Source organism: Lissotriton vulgaris, chromosome 10 (assembly GCF_964263255.1).
Source record: "Lissotriton vulgaris chromosome 10, aLisVul1.2, whole genome shotgun sequence".
NCBI lineage: Eukaryota > Metazoa > Chordata > Amphibia > Caudata > Salamandridae > Lissotriton > Lissotriton vulgaris.
Window position 1 is genome coordinate 237,770,653 of NC_141698.1, and position 22,358 is coordinate 237,793,010.

Consider the following 22,358-nt stretch of genomic DNA (forward strand, 5'->3'; position numbering starts at 1 on the left):
CCCAATATGTAAGGAATGGTCCAAGGAGAAAGTAATCTCCCCATGTGACATGTCTTCCTTCCAGTCTAACATTCATTTTACCTTTTATTGTACCTTTTACGCACATCCAAGGAGACAAATTTTAAGGCCCCTATTGCGTACTTGGGGAGTGCGAAAGTCCCGTGAGGCTTACAATAAATTGCGTTGTTTGGCCGATTACCATACAATTATTACAGTAACGGCTTTTTTGAAAGTAGTATTAAGATTACGACGCTCTCTCGTATTAGATTAACTGGCCTCCCATCCCAAAATTTTAATTCATTTTGTGTATTTTGATAGGTGGTTTCGCTATTTTAAATTAGATACTAAATATTTTAATGAATTACTATGTATTTTATGACTTTGTTTGTAATCATGATGAAATTCAAATTGATGTATTTTATTGTATGCTTTTATGAACTGTTTTTACAATTCGAATAAAGCTTTTTTGAACTGAACTGAAGATGAACCTGTGCTACCATTTACAGTTTAAAAGCTGAAAGAGCCTCTCTCCTCCCACAGTCACCCCCTTCCAGGCTGCAGTCAATATCAAATCATTAACCAGCAATCCCCACCCTGCCAAGGGAAACTTGTGCTCTGGAAAAACTCAATGACAACTGACTCTGAAAGAAGCAAGGAGTCAAGAGCCACCTTCTTATTAATACAGCCCTGGGGCACGGCCTTTCCTTGCCCATTGCTGTAGAATTTGAGTAAAGTCGTGCGCGCGTGGAGGCGCGAGCCCGCACTGGGCTGTCTGAAGCACTCCAGCCTGTGTTTACTGCTGTTACAAAGGACTTTAGGATGGCGCTAATGACGCCCCTTGGATTTCCCCCAACACAGATTACACGTTAGCTTCAAAGCTGCTACTTTCATCTTGTGGGTGCGTTCAGTGTGAAACAAAGTAGGGAGGCGATACAGAACAGGGAAGGACACTGGGGGCTGCAAGCACTGAGCAGGTAGGAGCTGCCGAGGCGAGCAATGAAGAGAGGGAGAAAAAGAGAAGGACAAGCGAGAGAGGACGAGGAGAGGAAAGAGTGAGGGGAGAAAAAGAGGGGACCGAAAGGTGTAGAGTGGTACAAAGAAGTCGATTGAATCTAAGAGGAAGGAGCAGGAAGATAGTGAGAAGGTTGGGTTGGGGTACGAGACGATGGTGATAAAAGATAGTGAGGTGAGAAGAAGGGTATGGCAGTGGGATGGAGGGATACACATACAGGAGACCTGGGTAGAGAGAAATCTGTAGATAGTGGTCGACTCAGTGCTTTAAATGGGCCCGTACTGTCAGGTACCGAGTACCTGTACTTCTCAGCAGAGCTCCAATACTTTTAGTTGGAGTACCTGCACTTCCCAGAACCAAATAGGTACTCTGGTATAAGGTACCTGCACTTCTAATTTTCCATTTCAAGCACTGGGTAGAGCGAGAGACAACTAGAGACAGGAGTAGATGTAGAAAGCCTGGTAGTGAGGCCACTAGTGCAGCAGGTGCAGTGGGACCGGGGCACAGAGGCCTGAAGGGGCGATTCAACCCTCAATAATGCTAACTTTTACAATTCAAACAGGCGGCCATTTCCCTTCTTGTGCTAGGACCATCTACACTGGCTATGCAATTGGGAGGGAGTCAGCTGTGAAGGTTGGGAGACAAGGAAGGAAGGATGTAGGAAAGGGCGCAGACAGAGTGGAGGTAAAAGAGAGAAATGGGGAGGGAGAGAAAGAAAGAAAGAAAGAAAGAAAGAAAGAAAGAGGTGGCTACAGGAAGATAAAGTTGTTTATCACTGTTTGCACGATAGTGGTTCACAAGTATTTCACCATGAGCCCTGGTGTCTTATCCCCAGTGGAGAAGTTAAGGACTGGTCTTAAGGGGCACTACTGACTTGGACTTTCATCGGCCTCTTTCCTTTCCGCCCCACAGCAGAGAAGAAGAAGGGGAGGTAGGCAACCTTTTACCCGATAGAGCGCCCTCTGCTGCCTGGTCTGGATGAGAGGCCAAGGATGGGCTTCAACACCAGCACGGACACCGTGGGAGTCAGCACTGAAATGGCGCTGATTAGCAACCTCCTGGCGGCCTACTCCTTCATCTCAGGTAGGTGCCGGTCCTGCTGCGCATGAACTCCACGGTGGCTGACATCTTTCATATGCACACATCCAGCGCCCCAGGCCCCGGAGCTTCTGTAGGAGGAGGCTTCCAGCCCACGTTCGCTCTGCTCTGGCTAGCGAGGGTGTTGCAGGGCAAAGAGGTACAACCATTTCCCCAGGAGGCATTTTAGGCACTCAATATGCTCGTTCATCAAAGAAAAGCTGTACTGAATTACCAAGCCTTTCACTGTCCTGAATATTTAACTTGCCTTACTTCTGCAGAACAGACTGTTATGGACCACTGGAAGTTGCAGTGTCGCACTTCCCAGACTCATGTGAAACACTTCGAGTGACACGTTATTGTAAACTCGAGTCATTGGCTCAAGAAGGGAAATTTCATCCCTGAGTAGTACAGCCCTGCCAAGAAGTCCATGTGTGACTGGCTCCTCCATTACAGGTGTTACTTTGCATTATGGTACTTGTATGTTGATTTATGCTATTATCAACTCAGTACTACAAGCCCCAGAATGCAAAAAAAAACAAGCTCACGCGGCAGCAGAGGAAGGCGCGCGCGGCCTCGCGAGGCAGGAGGGGGGCCTGCGCGATTCCCTTGCGCTCCCGCAAGGAAATCGCCAGAAGTGCACGCGCTGCCATTGCAAGCAATGCAACGCGTGCACGTTTTTGCCCCCAAAGCTGTGCCAATGGCATCAGGTCTCTCCTATGCAGCACATGCGTTCTGCGTAGGCCAGACCTCAAAAGAAAAGGCAGAGAGAGCAGAAAAGGATACCGAGGAGAAACATATAGGATGAACAAACATACCACCACAGCAGCCACAAGAGCAAGTGTCTCAGGTCGCAGGAACTTGAAGAACTCAGCCCAGTTAAATTCAGGGTCCACTTCCTGATGTTTCTTCTCTGGTTCGACTACAAGATGGTGGTTGTTGAAGTCCATTTGGCAGTAGACCACTCTTCCACCAAAGGTCACCAGGGCAGGTCCCACCAGAAAGGACACTGTCCTGCCCACTTGGAAGGGACGCCAGCATTGCAGAGGAGCGTATTGCACAGCTTTGCGGAGCAGAGCATAAAGCCGCAGCGGCTGGATGGGCGGAGAGGTGGGACCTGAAGTCAACCAGTTGCGGGAGAATAAGAAGCGCACATTCTTGACACTAGAAAAGAAAAATATAGGGGTTATTTGAAAGGGGACAAAAACACTCCGCAAACTGATGGAACCACTATAAATACATTGAGAACAGCAAATACAGCAGTAACCCATCTGACCTCAGCAAGAGAAATTAACAAGCATAAGAAAATACACAAGGGTCATATTTTCAGACACTTAGAGAGTGGGGATGGTGACTGTGTATGTGTGCTGCTCAGAAATACAGTGTGTCTGTTGAGTGTGTGGTGTGTCTGTACTCCTTCCTTGTGTTATTACTTGTGAATACTCTCTCAATGAATTTGCCTCAAGACTTAATACGCAATGTAATTTTTGTCATAACTGTATGTTCACTGGTCTGAATCAGAAAGAAATTTCTGATCGTACATATGTGTTTATGACTAAAAGGGTGTTAATTAATTCCGGTCAGAAATTCACAGGATTCCCGACAGTTAGAAATTAATTTACTACTGAATTACTCTCCCTGACTTTGCAGAATTACACAGTAGTTCACCCCATGCAAGTGGTGAGGGGTGGGTAGAAGAGGCTTGGTTTCCCTTTTCAGTCTGGAAATGTCAAAAACGTGTGAGTTTGCAGCCCTTCACAAGCTCATTTTCACACCCAGGAAATGTTTGGAGTTTTATTCCAGTAAAGAGCTGGCTAACCGCTCTTCCAAGATGAGAAGAGGAACGTCTTTCCTTGAAAATTGAAAAGATGTAGGCGTAGGTGTTTCTCCACTGGGAAAAAAATTCCCAACAGAGGAAAAGAAGAAAAGAAAAGCTCTGCGAACATACCACATGACATTTCCAGTAATATGCCTCAAAATCTGCACCTTGCTCTGTTTTCTAGTGTTACTTCAAGGACTGTTTGAGAACGGCAAAAAACATTAATACATTAAAAAAAATTAATTAATTTAATCTCCGCATGTAAATTTGGAGTATTTTTGAATTAGGCCCTATCTTTCAAGCACAAAGAATCTCCAAACACTCATTCCTTCCTAGATTTTCCAGGGATTTCTTAGTCCCTTCCAGCTCCAACAAAGGATCAAGTTGGTGGGCAGGGCTACTGGAAGGGCAAAGGGCAGCTATTACTTCCCTCAGCTCTTCCTTTTCCATGCCCACCGGCTTGAGACAATGTTTTCTGTTGGTGGTAGGGAAAGAAGGAGGAGAAAGGGAAGGAAGGGGGAGAAACGGCAGGGAGAGCAGCCCACTTCCTCCCTACCCTTATGAGCTCACCAACAGAAAAAAACAAGCATTGGCATAGACAATAGAGCTCGTCTTTGGGACCTTATAAGTATTTAATTAAGCAGCACAATATCCTTGGTGCAACATCAACTGTTGCATGGCTAAACACTTATATTGTCGCAGAGGCGAGACCTATTGGCTATGCCAATGCTTGTTTTAGTATGTAGGTAAAGTGGCATTTTTCTTTGAAGAGCCTTGGATACAGATTTTAGAGAGTTCCATCAAAGTTCTTTAACATGTATCAAAAAACTAAATCAGTGCTGATGGTGGATCGTTGTTAACTATATTGGAAAAGTAACTTTATAAACTCACTTTGTACTGCCTGGAAGCTTTAGCAATTAAGAAATAGTTGGGCTGCACATCTGAAGGTGATTAAGTTTTGAAGTGCAAAAAGCTTCTCCACCCGTTGAACAACAGGACTGGTGCAGTGAGCAGGAACGCTGGGGAGAGGTAATCAATTCACATGCATCTTGTACTGCGACATTTAGTAAGTGGAGTCCTTACTGGCTACAGAATGCTGCCGTGCCCCACGGGAGGTTTCTGAAACACAAAAGTCTAAGTCGAAAGGTAGGACTTGAGATTAGGACAAGATGGTAAATACATCCAAGTGGAACCTAAAAAATATCAATAAATAAATAAAGGCTTCAATAAAAGCACAGACTTTATGTAGCAGACTTAAAGGGCCTCTCGCCGGACTCATCTTACTGCTTCGCATCACCCTGAAGAGTTTGCCTTTTAAAAGACTAAATACATTGATGGAACTTCTGACTGGTGTGGCTCAAAAGACTTGCCCGAATCCTGATCCGTCACAGTTGACCTGATATTGTAGAAAGGACCCAGACAACCACGAACATTGTCTTTAACTGGTGCTTTTTGCTTTGTTGGCCTTTTAAAGACCTGCGGCACTCAGGTGCTAACAAGACCCAGTCATTCATCAGCCTTGTGAGATAGAAACCAGAGGCAGGGAGAAGAGCAGATCTTTTGGAGGTGGGGGGTTCAAACACAGTACAGCAGCCTGAGCGTTGTAAACATGCGAGCGTCGCAAACAGGAAGGGGAGTGGCCACCTACAATAATAAACAAGTTGGAGGGCTGGGGGGAGTGCGGCCGAATGCAGGGACACGCAGCATTTACCTTGCGGGAGCAAGCGAGGTAATTGCTAACACATGGCGCCGCTGCTCGCTCCCACAAGGGAAACGCCAAAAGTGCAAGCGTTGCAATAAAAAGCAATGCAAAACATGCACGTTTTGGGCAAAATGCAGATCGATTCCTAAAGGTCCCCTCCTAAGCAACGCATGTTCGCTGCGTAGGCGAGACCTAAAAATGAATCAGGGAGAGGGGAAGGGTGAAAAAGGATTGTTCCTGGTCCCTTCCTTCCAATCCCCACTTCCTTATTCATTTTTGGACCTTTGTGACCCAGTGATTCACTGTCCAAGAGAAGCATTGGGAGTGAACAGAGATGTGTCTGTGTGCGCCATCATGGCGCCAGCTCTATCTGAATTCTCATCTGCCTAAACATCCAGTGACTGACTCCTTTATGGGGCATGGCCACACAGTGTTACATACCAGTAAGAAGACAGAGGCTCTTTGGAAATCCAACTATTACATGGCCCCTCGCGGGAGCACAGACGCAAAAATCTGAGCCTCAGTGAGGAGCAAGGACGCCGCTTAAATTTATCCTTAGACTTAGAAAAATCCAAACCCACCCTGACTCCCTACTAATAGGCAGACACACACGTCTACACCCCAGCAAGATCTGTCAATGCTATTTTTCTTTTTTCTAGCCTCAAAATAAATTCTCACTGGCTCCTTGTTGGGGTACAGACACACAATCATCTGCACCCCAGTGAGTAACGAGGACCTTGTATAGATTATTTCTTAGACAAGAAAAAAACCAAAGCTGCACATGGCTCCTCACTAACGTGGAGACACCCACCAATCTGCACACTGGGCTGCAAACACACACACATCTGCACCCAGGTGAGGAGCCAGAAGGCTGTTAGGATTGTTTTTTCCCCAAAGAGAGTCCAGCAAGGAGCCAGGTACTGTTAGGCCGCAGAAAAACCCATACAGCGCCTGGCTGTTTGTTAGGCTGCAGGCACACACACGTCTGACCCTTGCAAGGAACGCAGACACATAAATGTATGCGCCCAGCGAGGACCTCATGTGCCGTTTGGTTTGTTTTTCCTTGGCCTCACAATAAATCCAAACAGCCCGGGTATCCTCATTGGGCGCACACACACACACACACACACACATATACAAACGCATACATCTGGGCCCCCACCAAGGAGTCTGGATACCATTTGCATTCTTTTTTAGCCTCGGAATAAATCCAAACAGTGCTGGCTTCTTGCTGTGGAATGAACCACAAACAGACACACGTCTGCACCCCAGCTAGAAGTATTGATGCTGTTTGGGTTTTCTTTTTAACCCGAAGTAAAAATCCATAGAGCATCTGACTGCCATGTTTTGGCACAGATACGCACATCAGGGCCAGAGGTCCTCCGGGGCTTAGGGAAACCTACCAACACCAGATATTTCTGAACACTAGACACTTGGAGGAGTCCTTGGTGATTTCTTAAATAAAGGTGATAGGCTAACGACATTTCATTTGATTAATTCCCCTTCGATTAATTCATATGGTCACCGTTCTAGGGACATATAATTCAGCTGATTCCTTGGATTCATATAAAAAAAGATTCCCTTGTTAGCATAGCACCTTTATTTCGTTTTATACCCATGCTCGCAAGGGATAACTGGGTCTTCCATTTCTTTTTAGGTCGCGAGGAAATATGAAATATCCGAATACCGCGTCCATCTTCTATTTTGCCTCCATTTTTGTATTGCCATTACCCAGGCCCGACTTCAAGGTACGCGCTCGGTGCTCCCTGTCCCTGAACGAATACAAACGCTCGCTAAAAAGCAAACTACTCCCTGTTAGCTTTGTGCAAGAGAGTCAACCTAGTACACCAAGATGATTGTGCGAGATCCCAGCCCCGCATTGTGGATCATGTTTATAGTTAGGCTCATCTGTCATAAGTCATGAAATGTATTGATGATTAACTAGGTTATAAAAGATATTGCACGAGTGAAAAACAAGAGCATGCGATGATCACGCCGTAGTCTGACAAACAAGAGAAGTCACTGCTGATTGGTTGAAGTTTTGGTGTGTCTACCACTATAAAAGAATGTACGCTGCGGATTGAAGCAGCGGTCTCCCGAGAACTTACTTTGTTGTACTTCTGGGACTACTGTTCAGGGCTGCAGTCAAATAAATGTTTACTCTTTCTCATGAAGAGAGTGTTCTGTGTCTCTGTGTACCTGTGTACCTGGACAGGTGAACTCGAAGATTTCAGGCGTCCCCTGCGCCGCCGGAGCATAATTAAAGTCCGGTTCTTCAATTGGCGCCCAACGTAAGGAGTCTTCAGCGGTTGCGGTCAAGCCGGAGGGTCGTGAGGAGTCTCGTGAACAAACTCTGAAGGAAGCGCGCCACCTGATTGACCCCTGCTTGTATTTTGTGGACCCGAGGTGTTTGCAGCGCGACTTCCCCTTCCCGAAGGCTGTCTGGCCGCCGTCCTGACTGACGCCCTGTCTTGGTCCCACTAGTTGAGAGAGTGAGACTTTAGAAGGACCTCTATTGGTGAGAAGAGAATTTGGTCAGGTAAGAGTGGGTAGCTCCCACTTGTCTGGTTATTTGTGGTTTGTTTGTTCGACTTTTGCAAAAGCCGAAACCAAGGGGTACGTACTTGAATTGAGAAAGTACGTGATTATAGTTTTACCTTTTGATGTTTGTTTTATGAACCAGAGATTCTAAAGATGCCTTGTTTTAGCAAATTTCGTCAATGGTGTTGTTCTGGTTGTTCAAACACGGGACTGCCCCCATCATTTTCACTGGCCTTTGGGAAAAGTACACGAAGAATGACGGTACTTTACAATGGCCACGGGATGGTAATTTCGAGCCCTGTGTGTTGGACAATTTGGAAGAAAAATTGTTTAAGAAGAAAGCCCGGCCGGCAATGTTTGATTCATTTCGCATTTGGCGAAAGGAATCAAAGCAGAAAGAAATTAAACAGCAGAAATCTGAGAATAAACAAGGTTGTATGTCTATTATACAAAAAGCTCAGAAACATGAAGACGATCGAGTTAAAAAGGACATAGAGATAGTAAATAGGAAGCATAAAATGGAGATAGATAAATGCAATCCTGCATTGCCTACTTCGTTCAGTAAAGATGATGATTCGGAAAGCGACCCCATAATGTCACACATGTTAATAGCACCTCCACCGTATGCTCCGGTTGTACCTCCTCAAGGAGTACATTTGACCTTAGGCCGAGTAGTGTCCCCAGTATATTTATCCATTGATGCCCTACCACACGAGTTCCGACAGTTACCGGTCTCCCTTTGGGCGCAAGGTCCTAATGATGTCGGATTGTTCTTTAATGGCCAAACCTTTACTAGCTTTGACATTGAAGGATACACCTCACCCTCTCCCTTGGACACCAGAGTGCCAGAAACGTTTCTTAGATCTACGATCTTCTTTATGTTCTGCACCAGTATTAGGTACTCCTGATTATACAAAACCATTCACACAGTATGTCCATGAGAGAGAAGGTTGTGGATTACCAGTGTTAACACAGACTTTTGGTGATAGACAACGTCCTTGCGCATATTTCTCAATGGCCTTGGACCCTGTCGCCAGGGCATTGCCGAGCTGTCTAAGAGCAGCAGCAGTATCAATCCGCCAATCGGCAGGATTGGTATTGGATACTCCGCTTACTGTTATGGTTTCCCATGCTGTAGACACTTTATTGAATAGAACAAAGACACAACACCTCACCAGTGCCCATCTCTCCGGGTACGAATTAACACTGTTAGCGAGCCACATCACCATAAAGAGATGTATTACACTGAATCCTGCCACCTTACTCCCACTTCCATCAGATTCAGATACTATTGAACATCATGATTGCATTTCTCGAACAGAAGAGGAGACAAAAGGTAGAATAGATCTTAAGGACACTCCAATTCCGAACGCTGACGGAACACTGTATGTTGATGGTTCATGCTTTAAATTACCTAACGGTGATACTACAGCAGCAGAGATGGTTGTTACCTGACGCCTATGTTGTCCCTGTTGTGACAATGGCACATGGTCCAGCTCACATTAGTGCCAAAGGGATATGTAAGCTTCTAGCACCAGTTTGGCAAAACTCTAACATTCCCAAATACGCTGAGAATTTAGTAAAGAACGGTATGGTGTGCCTGATGTATAATCCAGGAAAGGGAATGCCAACTCCAGCAGGACACTTTGCACCACCGACATACCTTTTTGAAGTACTCCAGATAGATTACATTCACATTGAGAGATGTAACAATTTAAAGTATGTACTTGTAGTGGTATGTGCCTTTTCCAAATGAATAGAGGCCTACCCCCTCAAAGACAGCACAGCCTTGACAACTGCCAAAGCCCTTTTGAAAGAACTTTTCCCCAGATTTGGCTTGCCCCGAATCATCTGGAGTGACAATGGAAGTGAACTTGTGGGCCAAATTATGCAGAAAGTCTGTACGGGTCTAGGTATACAACAGATATTTCATGCAGCAAACCACCCACAATCAGCAGGTTTGGTGGAACGCTATAATGGGACTTTGAAACTCAAACTTGCGAAAATAAAAGCCACCACGGGCCTGGCATGGCCTGATGCATTGCCTCTTGCCCTTCTATCCACAAGGACTCCAGCACACTCACGCATGGGGTCAGCCTTTACAAGATTGTGTTTGGACGTCCAGCAAATGTCTGGGGCGTCCCTAGACCAAAGAAATACTCTGATATTGAATATCCTGTAGTAATTGATTACTTGCATGAATTGACTAATAAGATGTGTGTCCTTCACCAACCGGCGCATGACGCTTTGCCTCCAGCTTCCACTGACCAGGGCCATTCCATACAACCTGGAGACTGGGTCTGCGTACGCAACTTCCAGAGGACCAAGAATCTCGAGCCTAGATGGAAAGCCCCGCAGCAGGTTTTGCTCTCAACGAGAACAGCAGTCAATATTGCTGGTAGAAAGAATTGGACTCACGGGGTACACTGTAAAAAAGTGTCCCTGCCCCTGCCTTATGATCAATGGGTGAAGAATGGACTAGGAGACGTTGAGTGTGAAAAAGTTCCAAGATTTGTACCTTTCAGTGATGCACACTTAAAGTATACCAGGACTGAGAAAGAGGACGACGAGATCCTCCAAGCAGCGGTACCATCCTCATTGAAATTAGACACTACTCAGCCTCACCTTTTTTTCCAAGATCAAACTACACCTGGCTCAATGAAATACAATATTAGGCCAAGACTAAACAAAAACACTTCAATAATGTCTCAGTGACGCTGTCCATGATTTTTTTTTTGTCGACCATGTTCTGATTGAACAAAGTTGCAGGGCTGTGATAAAGTCTCAAACTCGTGACCCGAGTAGTGGCATTAGGCCTGCGGGACCTGTAGGATCATAGGACTGCAAATAATCATGGCTGAGTGAAGCAACCACCAGTCACGGGCAACGCCTAGATGGAATCGACTGCTCCTAAAACAATGGACAACGTACAAATGAAGAGAAAAAAGTATTGTAAATTATTGCATAGTCGTTGTGTCGTAACTTTAATAGTAGTGGTCCTAATATGCATTATGATTTCTTGTATAGGATGGGTGTTTCAAGTGGTTTTTGCACAACCTACCACTAAGATCATTGATGAAATGCATTCTCATGTTACTCTATCCCCACATCTTGAGCCAAGAAGGAGCGAGTTCCACAACAATACGTTTGTTTCTATGTTACATCAACACCAGCTAGCCATCAACACCACAAATTGTTGGGTTTGCGGCCTTCTGCCAAGTTCTACAAGCACAGGGACACCATATATCCCTCTTCCTTCAATGGTTCCTGTAGTACGTGGTGGGAGTTGAGCGCCAGTTGGGCATCTAGTACTAACAGAGACAATACAGATGTATGGAGTTTGGTACTACATCTGTACCATTTGTGTTGGCCAGATGGGAAAAGAGTATACGGAGCGATTAGCGAAAAGTCGGAATATGCTGACCGCCAAAACAAGTCTACAGACCTGTTTTTCCTGCCCTCTAATAAGACATCTCGCAAAGGACAAACGCTTTTAGTAGCGTCCGGACAGGCACCATTTTGTATTAAGAAAGGGGAGTCGGAGAACAAAGGTACTAGTAAGTGTCTGTACGTTGCGACTCTGAATGGAACAGACTGGCCTCGCATGATACCCTCAAGTAACACATATTTTGTGTGCGGGAGTAAGGCCTACACTTCTTTACCAGGTAGTTGGAGAGGCACTTGTTATATTGCTTGGTTACTGCCCCCTGCGTATCCGGCAGATGCCAAACACCACCTACAGAAAAGAGGAGTGGTATCTGCCGAAGATACAGCAGGACAAGGAACAGCAGATTTCTTAAAAGGGCTCCTTCCAATCTGGGGTCCAATGGCCAACAGCAGAGACATAAAGCAACTTATTCGAGTTGTAGAGGCAACTGTCAATGAAACAGCTGGAGCTCTAAATAATCTTACTGCAGAGCTTGCTGCCGACTGCCTTGTCATGCTCCAAAATAGGATGGTACTAAACATTATCCTTGCTGACCGTGGAGGCGTATGCAAATTGATCGGATCTAGCTGCTGTATTTATGTGCCTGATAATGCCCCTACAGTATACCAGGCCATCTCAAAACTGCATAAGATAGCTGAGTCTATCCACCAAGATGAAGGGAGTTGGTCATTAACAGGATGGTTCTGGGGAATGCTGTCCACTTGGGGTTGGAGGATTATGACAGTTATTGGAGCTATGTTAGCTGTGATTATCATCTGTTGCCTCTGCCTACAATGCGGCCCGGCCATCTGCGGCCTTTGCGCCACATCATGCATATCATGACCAATGAATAGGAAAAAGAAAAATGCCCAAATAATGCTGCAAAAACAAGTCTCCCAATTCATGGCCCTTGAGGTGGATTCGGACTAGAATTTGCCTGTGTATGGCAAAAGGGGGGTCTGAGGAAATATGAAATATCAGAATACTGCGTCCATCTTGTATTTTGCCTCCATTTTTGTATTGCCATTACCCAGGCCCGACTTCAAGGTACGCGCTCGGCGCTCCGTGTCCCTGAACGAATACAAACGTTCGCTAAAAAGCAAACTACTCCCTGTTAGCTTTGTGCAAGAGAGTCAACCTAGTACACAAAGATGATTGTGCGAGATCCCAGCCCCGCATTGTGGCTCATGTTTATAGTTAGGCTCATCTATCCTTGTGGCGGGTGGTATAAGTCATGAAATGTATTGATGATTAACTATGTTATAAAAGATATTGCACGAGTGAAAAACAAGAGCATGCGATGATCACGCCGTAGTCTGATAAACAAGAAGAGTCACTGCTGATTGGTTGAAGTTTTGGTGTGTCTACCACTATAAAAGAATGTACGCTGCGGATTGAAGCAGCGGTCTCCCGAGAACTTACTTTGTTGTACTTCTGGGACTACTGTTCATGGCTGCAGTCAAATAAATGTTTACTCTTTCTCACGAAGAGAGTGTTCCGTGTCTCTGTGTACCTGGACAGGTGAACTCGAAGATTTCAGGCGTCCCCTGTGCCGCCGGAGCACAATTAAAGTCCGGTTCTTCAGTCGCAGCCTACCAGACAGAGCAGCTGTCTAGTTTGCTGAAACCATATTGGGGACATACAGAAAGCTGGCCTAGAGATGCATTCCGCCCATTGTTTACCAATGGCTTTGTGGTCTGTAACTCACATTTTTGGTTCTCTGTTTGCTGGCTTTATTTGTTTTAGGCTGTCCAGCTTGAGTTCGCCCCTCCTGTTGCCCAAACCATATTTACAGTATTCTTCAGAGTGATCCCTTTCTGTAAACAAGGCTTTAAATCTTGTTCCTATCTGGTCACATTTGCTGTGGATTTAAAGACAGAGGTCGAATGTCAGGTTCCATCTTTGGGAAAGCATGGTGTTTACTTTCTTTTCTCGGACTTCAAAGTGAAAGGAATTATGTGACAATCATGCTGGCTAATGGGGGTAATTCTAAATTGTGGTGGAAACAAATATTTTAATCTTGTCAAAACAAATAAATAAACAAGGTGTTGACATTTCCACACATTATATTTTCTGCTCTGTATACTTTTATTAGTAAAACTGTATATCTGTGCAAATGTAATGGTCATTTCAATTGAAGATGTGTTGTTTGTAATGGCAGCACACCATACATACGCCACGTTACCCCACTCCACTCTGCACAACTCCACATCACTGCCCTCTACTCTGCACCGTTCACTTTACTCCACTCCACACTGTGGCACTGCATTCTACACCATTCTACTCTACACCACTTAAGTCTACACCTCTCTACGCTGCATCACTGTATGCCAATGCACTCTACTATGCACCACTGCACTCTTCACCCCTCCACTCTACTCTGTACCATCCACTCTACGCCAGTGCACTCTAAGCCATCCTCACTATGACACTCAAATCTACTCTGCACCACTGCACTCCACCCTGCACCACCCCACTCTACCTTGCACCATTCCACTGTACGCCACTTCTCTCAACTCTGAAACAATCTACTCTTTGCCACTTCACTCTATGCCACTGCAATCTACACTGTACCACTACACTCTGCCACACTGTGCCTTACACAGTACAACTCTATGCCACTGCACTCAACTCTAACCACTGCACTCTACGTCACTGCCTTCTACACCAATCGACACTGCACGCTACTCTACACTACCTGCAACACTCTATGTCACTGGTCTCTACACCACTGCACTCTACATCGCTGCACTCATCGCCACTCTGTTCTACTCTTCACCACTGTTCTCTACGCCACGTGACTCCACTACACTCTATACCAATGCACTGTATGCCACTCTATATGCAACACTGCACACTCTGCCACTGAACTCTACGCCGCTCTAGTCCATGCCACTGCACTCTATGCTACTGCAGTCTACTCTGTACCACTCTATGCCAATGCACTCTACGAAACTACACTCTACGCCACTCTACTCTGCATCACTACACTCTATGTCACCGCACTCTACCCTGCACTACTCCACTCTACGTCACTGCACTTTATGCTAATCCACTCTCATCTATTCTGCACTACTGCACTCTAATCTATGCCACTGCACTCTACGCTGCTTCGCTGTGCTCTGAAACAATCTACTCTATTTTACTGCACTCTATGCCACTATATTTCACTCTGCTTTTCCACTCCTCTTTACACCACTGCACTTAACGCCAATGCACTGTACACCACTTTACTCAAAGCCACTGCACTGTACACCACTATACACTACTCTGCAACATTTTACTCTATGCCTCTATACGCTAAGCCACTATAATCTACTATGCACCACTGCTCTCTATGCCACTTTACTCTGCAGCACTCTACTCTTTAAGCCATTCTACTTTACACAACTGCACTCTGTGCTGCTGCACTCTATGGCAATGCACTGTATGTCACTGCCCTCTAAGCCACTCTATTCTCTTCTGCACCAATGTACTCTATACCAATGCTTCCTATGTCACTTTACTCTGCACCACTCTACTTTACAATACTGCATTCTGTGCCACTGCGCTCTGCACCACTCTACTCTACAGCATTGCACTATAAAACTCTACTCTGCGGCACAGCACTGTCTGACACTGAGCACTGCACCACTCTACTCTGCGTCACTGCACCACTCTATTCTATGTCACTCTAATCCGTTGTGCACTCTATGCCACTTCACTCTACACCTCTGTACTCTACTCTGCACCACTCTACTCTTTGCCAATGCACTCTATTCTGCTATGCGCCCCTGCACTCTTCGCCCCACACTCTACAAAACTCCAGTCTAGGCCACTCCACTACTCTCTGCACCACTACACTCTATGTGAATGCATTCTACCGGACTACTCTATGCCACACCACTCTATCCTGCACCACTTCACTCTACACTGCAGCACTTAACTCTATGCCACTTCACTCTACTCTGAAAAAATCTACTCTAAACCACTGCACTCTATGCCACTCTACTCTGCTGCACCACTCTACTCTACTTCACTACGCTACTCTACACTAAACCGCTGCACTCTACCCAATGTACTCTACACCACTTTACTCAAAACCAATGCACTCTATGCCACTGCACTCTACGGAAACTACTCTGCACCACTTCACTCTATGCCACTGTACTCTACTCTGCAACACTCTATGCCACTGCACTCTACAGCAATCTGCAACAGTGAACTCTACATCACTGCACTCTACGCCTTTCTATTGTACTCCACTACTGTACTGTATGCTACTGCTCTCTACAGCACTCTACTCTACTCTACGCCACTGCACTCTACACCACTTCACTCAGCAAGACGGCACTCTCAGCCACTGAACTCTGTGCTACTCTTTGCTACTGCACTCTACTCTGCACCACTCATGTCTACACCAATGCACTCTACGCCATTCTAATCTACTCAGCACACCGCACTCTACGCAACTCTATGCTACTAGACTCTACCCTACCCCTCTGCACTCTACCCTGCACCTCTTCCCTCTACTCTGAAACAATCTACTCTACCCTGCACTCTATGCCACTCTACCCAGTGCCATTCCACTCTAAGCAATTGCACTCTATGCCACTGCAATATATACGCTGCGCCACTCCACTCTACTCTACTTTGCACCACTCTACTCTATGCCACTGCACTCTACATCCAAGTTACGCTGCAGAACATGTGCTCGTCAAACTAGACCAGGACTATCCATGAAGAGTCACATAGTTGCAACCTGCATTTCCTGCTTTGCAACTCTGAGGCTACTGAGAGGGTGTTTCCTTGGCTACCTACGGCTGCTAGAAAAACATTGGTCTAGGTCCCGGACATAAGCCACCTTGACTAAAGTAATGCATTGTTCATGGCAGTCAACAACACCTTACTGTCCAAGCTCCAGGTAGTGCAAAATACAGCTGCCCGCCTGGTCTGTAATTTCCCAGGAGGTTTGCCTTCGGTGCCTACTCTCAGAACTCTTCACTGGCTTCCTTTTAGGAAGTGCACCGTTTTTAAGATATGTTGCCTTACCCACAAATCCTTGATGGGTAGATCTTCTTTGTACCTAAAGGATAAACTACATTGCTATCGTCCTTCACGTACTTTAAGATCTAGAGATCAGGAGCAACTGATTGTCCCCCGCACCCATACATCTAGATACAGTAGCAGAGCCTTTTCCTTAACGGCCCCACCTGCCTGGGATCAACTTCCTCTTCATCTACGCTGTTGCTCAGACTTCACCAAATTTAAGAAAATGCTGAAACCTGGCTGTTTTAGCTTAAGGCTGTAGTTTATGTGCTGGCTGAGCGCCGAGATATACCTTCGGTATGATTCAATGTACTTTATCAAGTTAAACTAACATAACTCTACACCACTTTACTCAAAACCAATGCATTCTATGCCAGACTTCTCTGCACCACTGTAGATCATGCCACTCGCTCTAGGCCACTCTACAACACTCCACTCTATGAGGCTCTACTCCATTAAACTCAGCTCCACTCTATGGCACTCTTCTCCACTCTATGACACTACTCCACTCTACGATACTCTACGTAACTCCCACTATGCTACTCCATGTACCTTTACTCCACTCTATTCCACAACACACTACTCCACTCTGACACTCTATGCCACTCCACTCTGTGACACTCTACTCCACTCTCTGCCATTCCACTCTATTACACTACTCCACTCTACGATAATCTACTCCACTCTACTCTATAACACTCAAAGCAATACCATCTATGCTATGTGAGAAGTTGGCCTAGTATATGCTGTCCACTATTCTAGTGGGCACCTAGCACCAGTCCAAACGACCCTTATTGATGGTAGGTTATAAAGTCAACCTTATAGAAAGCTATTCCTAGTGGTAGCTGTGGAGAACAGCCTTCAGGCTAAGTCTTTAGAGGTGAGTTAAGCAAGTTGTTTTACCAATTATAATATCTTGAGTACCAAATGAAAGCACACCACACAAGGTATATATCAAATATATATGTATTTATTCTAAACAGAACCCCTCGTGACTCTTTATGAGGTCAGAGGTAAAAGTATAATACAAGGAACTTAATTAGCATACAATAAGTTGCACAGTATACGTTTTGCCCTAGGGGCCTCACAAACCATATACTAAAATAGTGGTATAAGAACCACATGAAGAATAGAAAGCAGGCCTCGAGCCTTTGGAATCGCTGGGGCTTCTAAGAACAACCAAAGGTTAGGATGTAGGAGGCTCACGGGAGACACGTGCAGTGTCTAAACACAGCCGCAGGTTACCATTGACCTTCTATGGAGAACAAACAAGTTACAATGTGTGATCAGTGACCAGGATGGAGATGGGAAGCTGCCAGCCAATGTCGGGTGATTTCAGGTGAAAAGGTGAAGTTTGTCTCTTCAGCCACGAGGTCCAGGAGGCATCGACGACGGCCAGGAGCTGGATTCGAGCTGTTCCACAAAGGATCTAGTTGACTGCGGTGTTGGTATCCGGATTGGACCCAACAAGCCTTAGCAAACGCAATCCACGCAAGAGGTCGAGATCTTCTTCGGTGCAGACCAGCAAGGTCTGGGGAACTTCTCTTTTGGGGAGAAGTTGGAACATGCCTGGAGCAACCAGGAAAGCCAAGTAAATCAACAGCAACTTTGCCGGTCTGCATTTTCAAGGCTCCCGCCGGATCCCGAAGAATCTGCGACACAGGACACGGACTTCCAGACATCTCTGACCCTGACTTTCGCTCACAGCAAAGCTGAGACCCGTGGCGGACATGAGAGAAGTGGGACCGGAACTCCTGGACATCCTGCATTTTGCTACCTGCACCTACTTCCCGAGGTATCCCGAAGTTGTGCATTGGGGTGCTTGAAGCCCCAGCCCGAGCACCTTTTGCACGGAAGCTCAGAGGCCCCCACTCCACGAGTGACCCGTGGGCCCGCTTTGTGCATTTCAGCTCGACGCGTCTTCGCGGTTCCTAGTCCGTTGGCTAGTGAGCCCCCCGAAGACTTTCCTTTTAAACTACTTCACTTTCCTGGTTGCTCCAGGCTTGCTCCAACTTCTCCCCAAAAGCGAAGTTCCACAGACCTTGCTGTCTGCACCGAAGCCGATCTCGACATCTTGCCTGGATTGCGTTTGCCCAGGCTTGTTGGGTCCAATCCAGATACCGACACCGCAGTCAACTAGATCCTATGTCGGACAGCTCGAATCCAGCTCCTGGTCATCATCGACGCCTCCTGGACCTCGTGGCTGAACAGACAAACTTCACCTTTTCACCTGAAATCACCAGACATTGGCTGGCAGCTTTCCATCGCCATCCTGGTCACTGGCAAGTGACCCAGACTCTGTCCCTTCTGCTGTCAGGTTCTTCAGATCTTCGGTCCACCCTTGGATCCACCCGGACACTTTTCCTCTGGAAGCATGCAGCACTTCTTTGCAGCTCTCCATTGAAATCGATGACGAAACCCGACACTAAAAGTCACCCATGCACCCGGCTTCTGTGGGTGAGGTAACACGAGTACTCTGGTAGTCTCAAGGGTATTGGCCCTCCTAGTGTCTAAGTCTAAAAGGGTGCCATCGTAGTTCATTTAGAAGTGTCCTTAAATTGTAAATTTGTAACTTGTTCGTTTCCCATAGAAAGTCAATGGTAACCCGCGGCTGTGTTTGGACACTGCACGCGTCTCCCGTGGGCCTCCTACTTCCTAACACTTGGTTGTTCCTAGAAGCCCCAGCGATTCCACAGGCCCTAGGCCTGCTTTCTATCTCAGGCGTGGTTCTTATACCACTATTTTAGTATATGGTTTGTGAGGCCCCTAGGGCATAACTTATACTGTGCAACTTATCGTATGCTAATTAAGTTCCTTGTATTGTACTTTTACCTCTGACCTCATAAAGAGTGCAGAGGGGTTGTGTGGCCCAGGTACATAACCGGACTCTGCCCTATCTGGCACTTAGTAGCCTTGATAGTTAGGCCTGCTTTTTGCAGGGCCTCCAAAACATTTTTCAGGTGATCTTCCCAGGTGGAGCTAAAGACGGCAATATCATCAAGATAAGCTGCACAGTAGTCATCCAGGCCTGTGAGGACTTTATTCACCAACCTTTGAAATGTGGCAGGTGCATTTTTGCAGACCAAAGGGCATTACCACAAACTGATAATGTCCACCAGGGGTTGAAAATGCGGTCTTTGGCTTGGCCTCCTCAGCTAACCTGATTTGCCAGTAGCCAGCTGTCAGATCAAATGTGCGCAGATATTTGGCAGAGGCCAACTTATCTATGAGCTCATCTGCTCTGGGGATTGGATGGGCATCTGTCTTAGTGACAGCATAGAGACCTCTGTAGTCTACACAAAACCTCATCTCTCTTTTACCACCCTGGGTGTGAGGTTTTGTTACCAGGACTACTGGACTAGCCTAAGGGATATCTGAAGGTTCAAATACTCCCAATTCCAACATTTTCTGGACTTCTGTCCTGATACAGTCCCTGACATGATCAGGTTGCCTGTAAATCGTACTTTTAACATGCAGACTGTCCCCAGGGTCCACTTCATGAGTGCACCAGGTGGTCTGACTTGGAGTCAGTGAAAACATACGTCTGTAGGTCTGCAGAACCAGTCTGCAGTCACTCTGCTGTTGGTCAGTGAGGCTGCCTGCCAAGGCTACACCATCAACACCCACACTTTCTGTCCTGGCTGGTAAACAGTCAGTACAGCCTTTTGGTCATGCCAGGCCTTTTGCAATTCCTGACTAGCTTCAAGGCTTTTGGATGCCTTTTTCATGTACTCTACCATCCGGGAGCAGAGACCAAGTAAATAGTCCACAAGGTCTTGTTTGGGAAGTTTGAGAGGTAACTCCCATCCTTCCTTCACCAGACAAAGGAGTCCTCTTACAGGATGCCCAAACAGAAGTTCAAAGGGGCTGTAGCCAACCCCCTTCTGTGGGACCTCTCTGTAGGCAAATAAAAGGCAGGGCAGTAGGATATCCCCTCTCCACCTGAGCTTTTCAGGGAGACCCTTGATCATGCCCTTTAAGGTCTTGTTGAATCTTTCAACTAGACCATTGCATTGTGGGTGATAGGTTGTGGTGAACTTATAGTTCACTCCACACTCCTTCCACATTGCAGTAAAGTAACTAGACATGAAGTTTGCACCTCTGTCTGATACAACCTCCACAGGGAAACTCACTCTTGAGAAAACTTCCAGGAGGACCCTTGCCACAACAGGTGCTGTAGTGGTCCTAAATGGTATAGCTTCTGGGTATCTGGTGGCATGATCCACTATCACCAGAATAAACCTGTGCCCAGAGGCTGTTTGGGGATCCATTGACCCTGTTTCCAGGCAGGTCGCTCCCCAGGCAGCGCAGTTCCACCTGACTGCGCCTGTGCTCCTTGCCCAGCTGCTGCCTCTGCTCTGAGGGTGTTCGAGGCCCGCCTCCACCCGCAGGCTACCACCTGTGCCTCATCCCTGGTGGCCAGTGGTAGGCCTTAGGTTTGTTTGTTGCCCGCGCGCATTTCTCCTTGTAACTGTGATTTTTGTATTACTTGTGACTGTTTTTCTGTTTCAGTGCTTGTTTTTGGCTGCCTTTTGCTTTTGCCTGTGCTTGTGCCTTCCTTTGTGCCGTTCCCTCGCTGATCCCTCTTCCCGCCGCTGCGTCCCCTGCGGCCCCGCCCCCGCCCCCATTGGACTGCTCCCCCCCCAGCTGCTCCTCCCTCCCACCTCCCCTTCTTGTGGCGGCCGCTGTGCGACCGCGAACAGCGGGTGCGCCTAAGGCAAGCCGGTCTGCGCTGGTCCGCGCCTGGACCGCGCCCAGCGCCCGAACCGCGCCCAGCGCCCGAACCCCTGGACCCCAGAGACGCCACGACACCTGACTGCACTACGACACCAGTACCCTCCACGCACCCAACCCAGGACGAGAACACACCTGCTACTGGGCCACCCCGAAGCGTACCCAAGGGCCTTTCACCTGCCGGAACTGCAGCTTCACCAGCATCCAGCCTGACAAACCGTCGACCAAAGAACCCAACTACCTCAGATGCATCCTCCTCAACACCCGCTCCGCTCGCAAACATGCCATCGAACTCTAGGACCTCCTCGACTCAACCGCCACGACGTCGCCTTCCTGACGGAGACCTGTCTGAACACCACCTCAGCACCAGACATCGCCATAGCCATCCCAGAAGGCTACAAGATCTCCCGCAGAGACCGCACCAACGGAGTGGAATTGCCATCGTCCACAAGAACACTATCAGAGTCTCGACCAACACCAACGACACCCTCAACACCGCCGAGCACCTACACTTTCAGATCCACACCGACCCCAACACCACCCTCAGAGGACCCCTTGTCTACAGACCGCCCGGACCCCGACAACAGTTCAGCGACTCCATCGCTGACTTCATCAGCACCCATGCCCTCGCCTCCACGGACTACATCCTCCTCAGGGACCTAAACTTCCACCTCGAGAACAACAACGATGCCAACTCCACCGACCTGATCGCCAACCTCGCCACCCTCGGACTTAGACAGCTCGTGACAACACACACCCATGCAGCTGGACACACGCTTGACCCCATCTTCTCCGCAAGTCCCCACGTCTCCTTCAACCACACCACCAAACCCCATTGGACCGACCACAGATGCGTCCACTTCACCTTCAGGAAACCCACCACGCACCACCGCACCCAACAGATGCCACCCCGCTGCTGGGGCAAGGTCACCGAAGACCAGCTGACCACCACCCTCGCCCTGAGACCACCCGCAGACCCCACCGACCCAGACACCCCCGCCCTCAACCTCAAACAGTA

General features: G+C 47.2%; 1 protein-coding gene across 1 annotated transcript in view; it reads right to left on the minus strand.

Annotated features, from left to right (window-relative positions):
- ABCB8 (ATP binding cassette subfamily B member 8) overlaps positions 1 to 22,358 on the minus strand; it is a 512,951-nt gene that overhangs the window by 468,147 nt on the left and 22,446 nt on the right. The window contains exon 2 of the mRNA XM_086940923.1: positions 2,908 to 3,253. Coding sequence (XP_086797049.1) covers positions 2,908 to 3,253 — 346 coding nt within the window. The remainder of the gene's footprint in view (positions 1 to 2,907; positions 3,254 to 22,358) is intronic.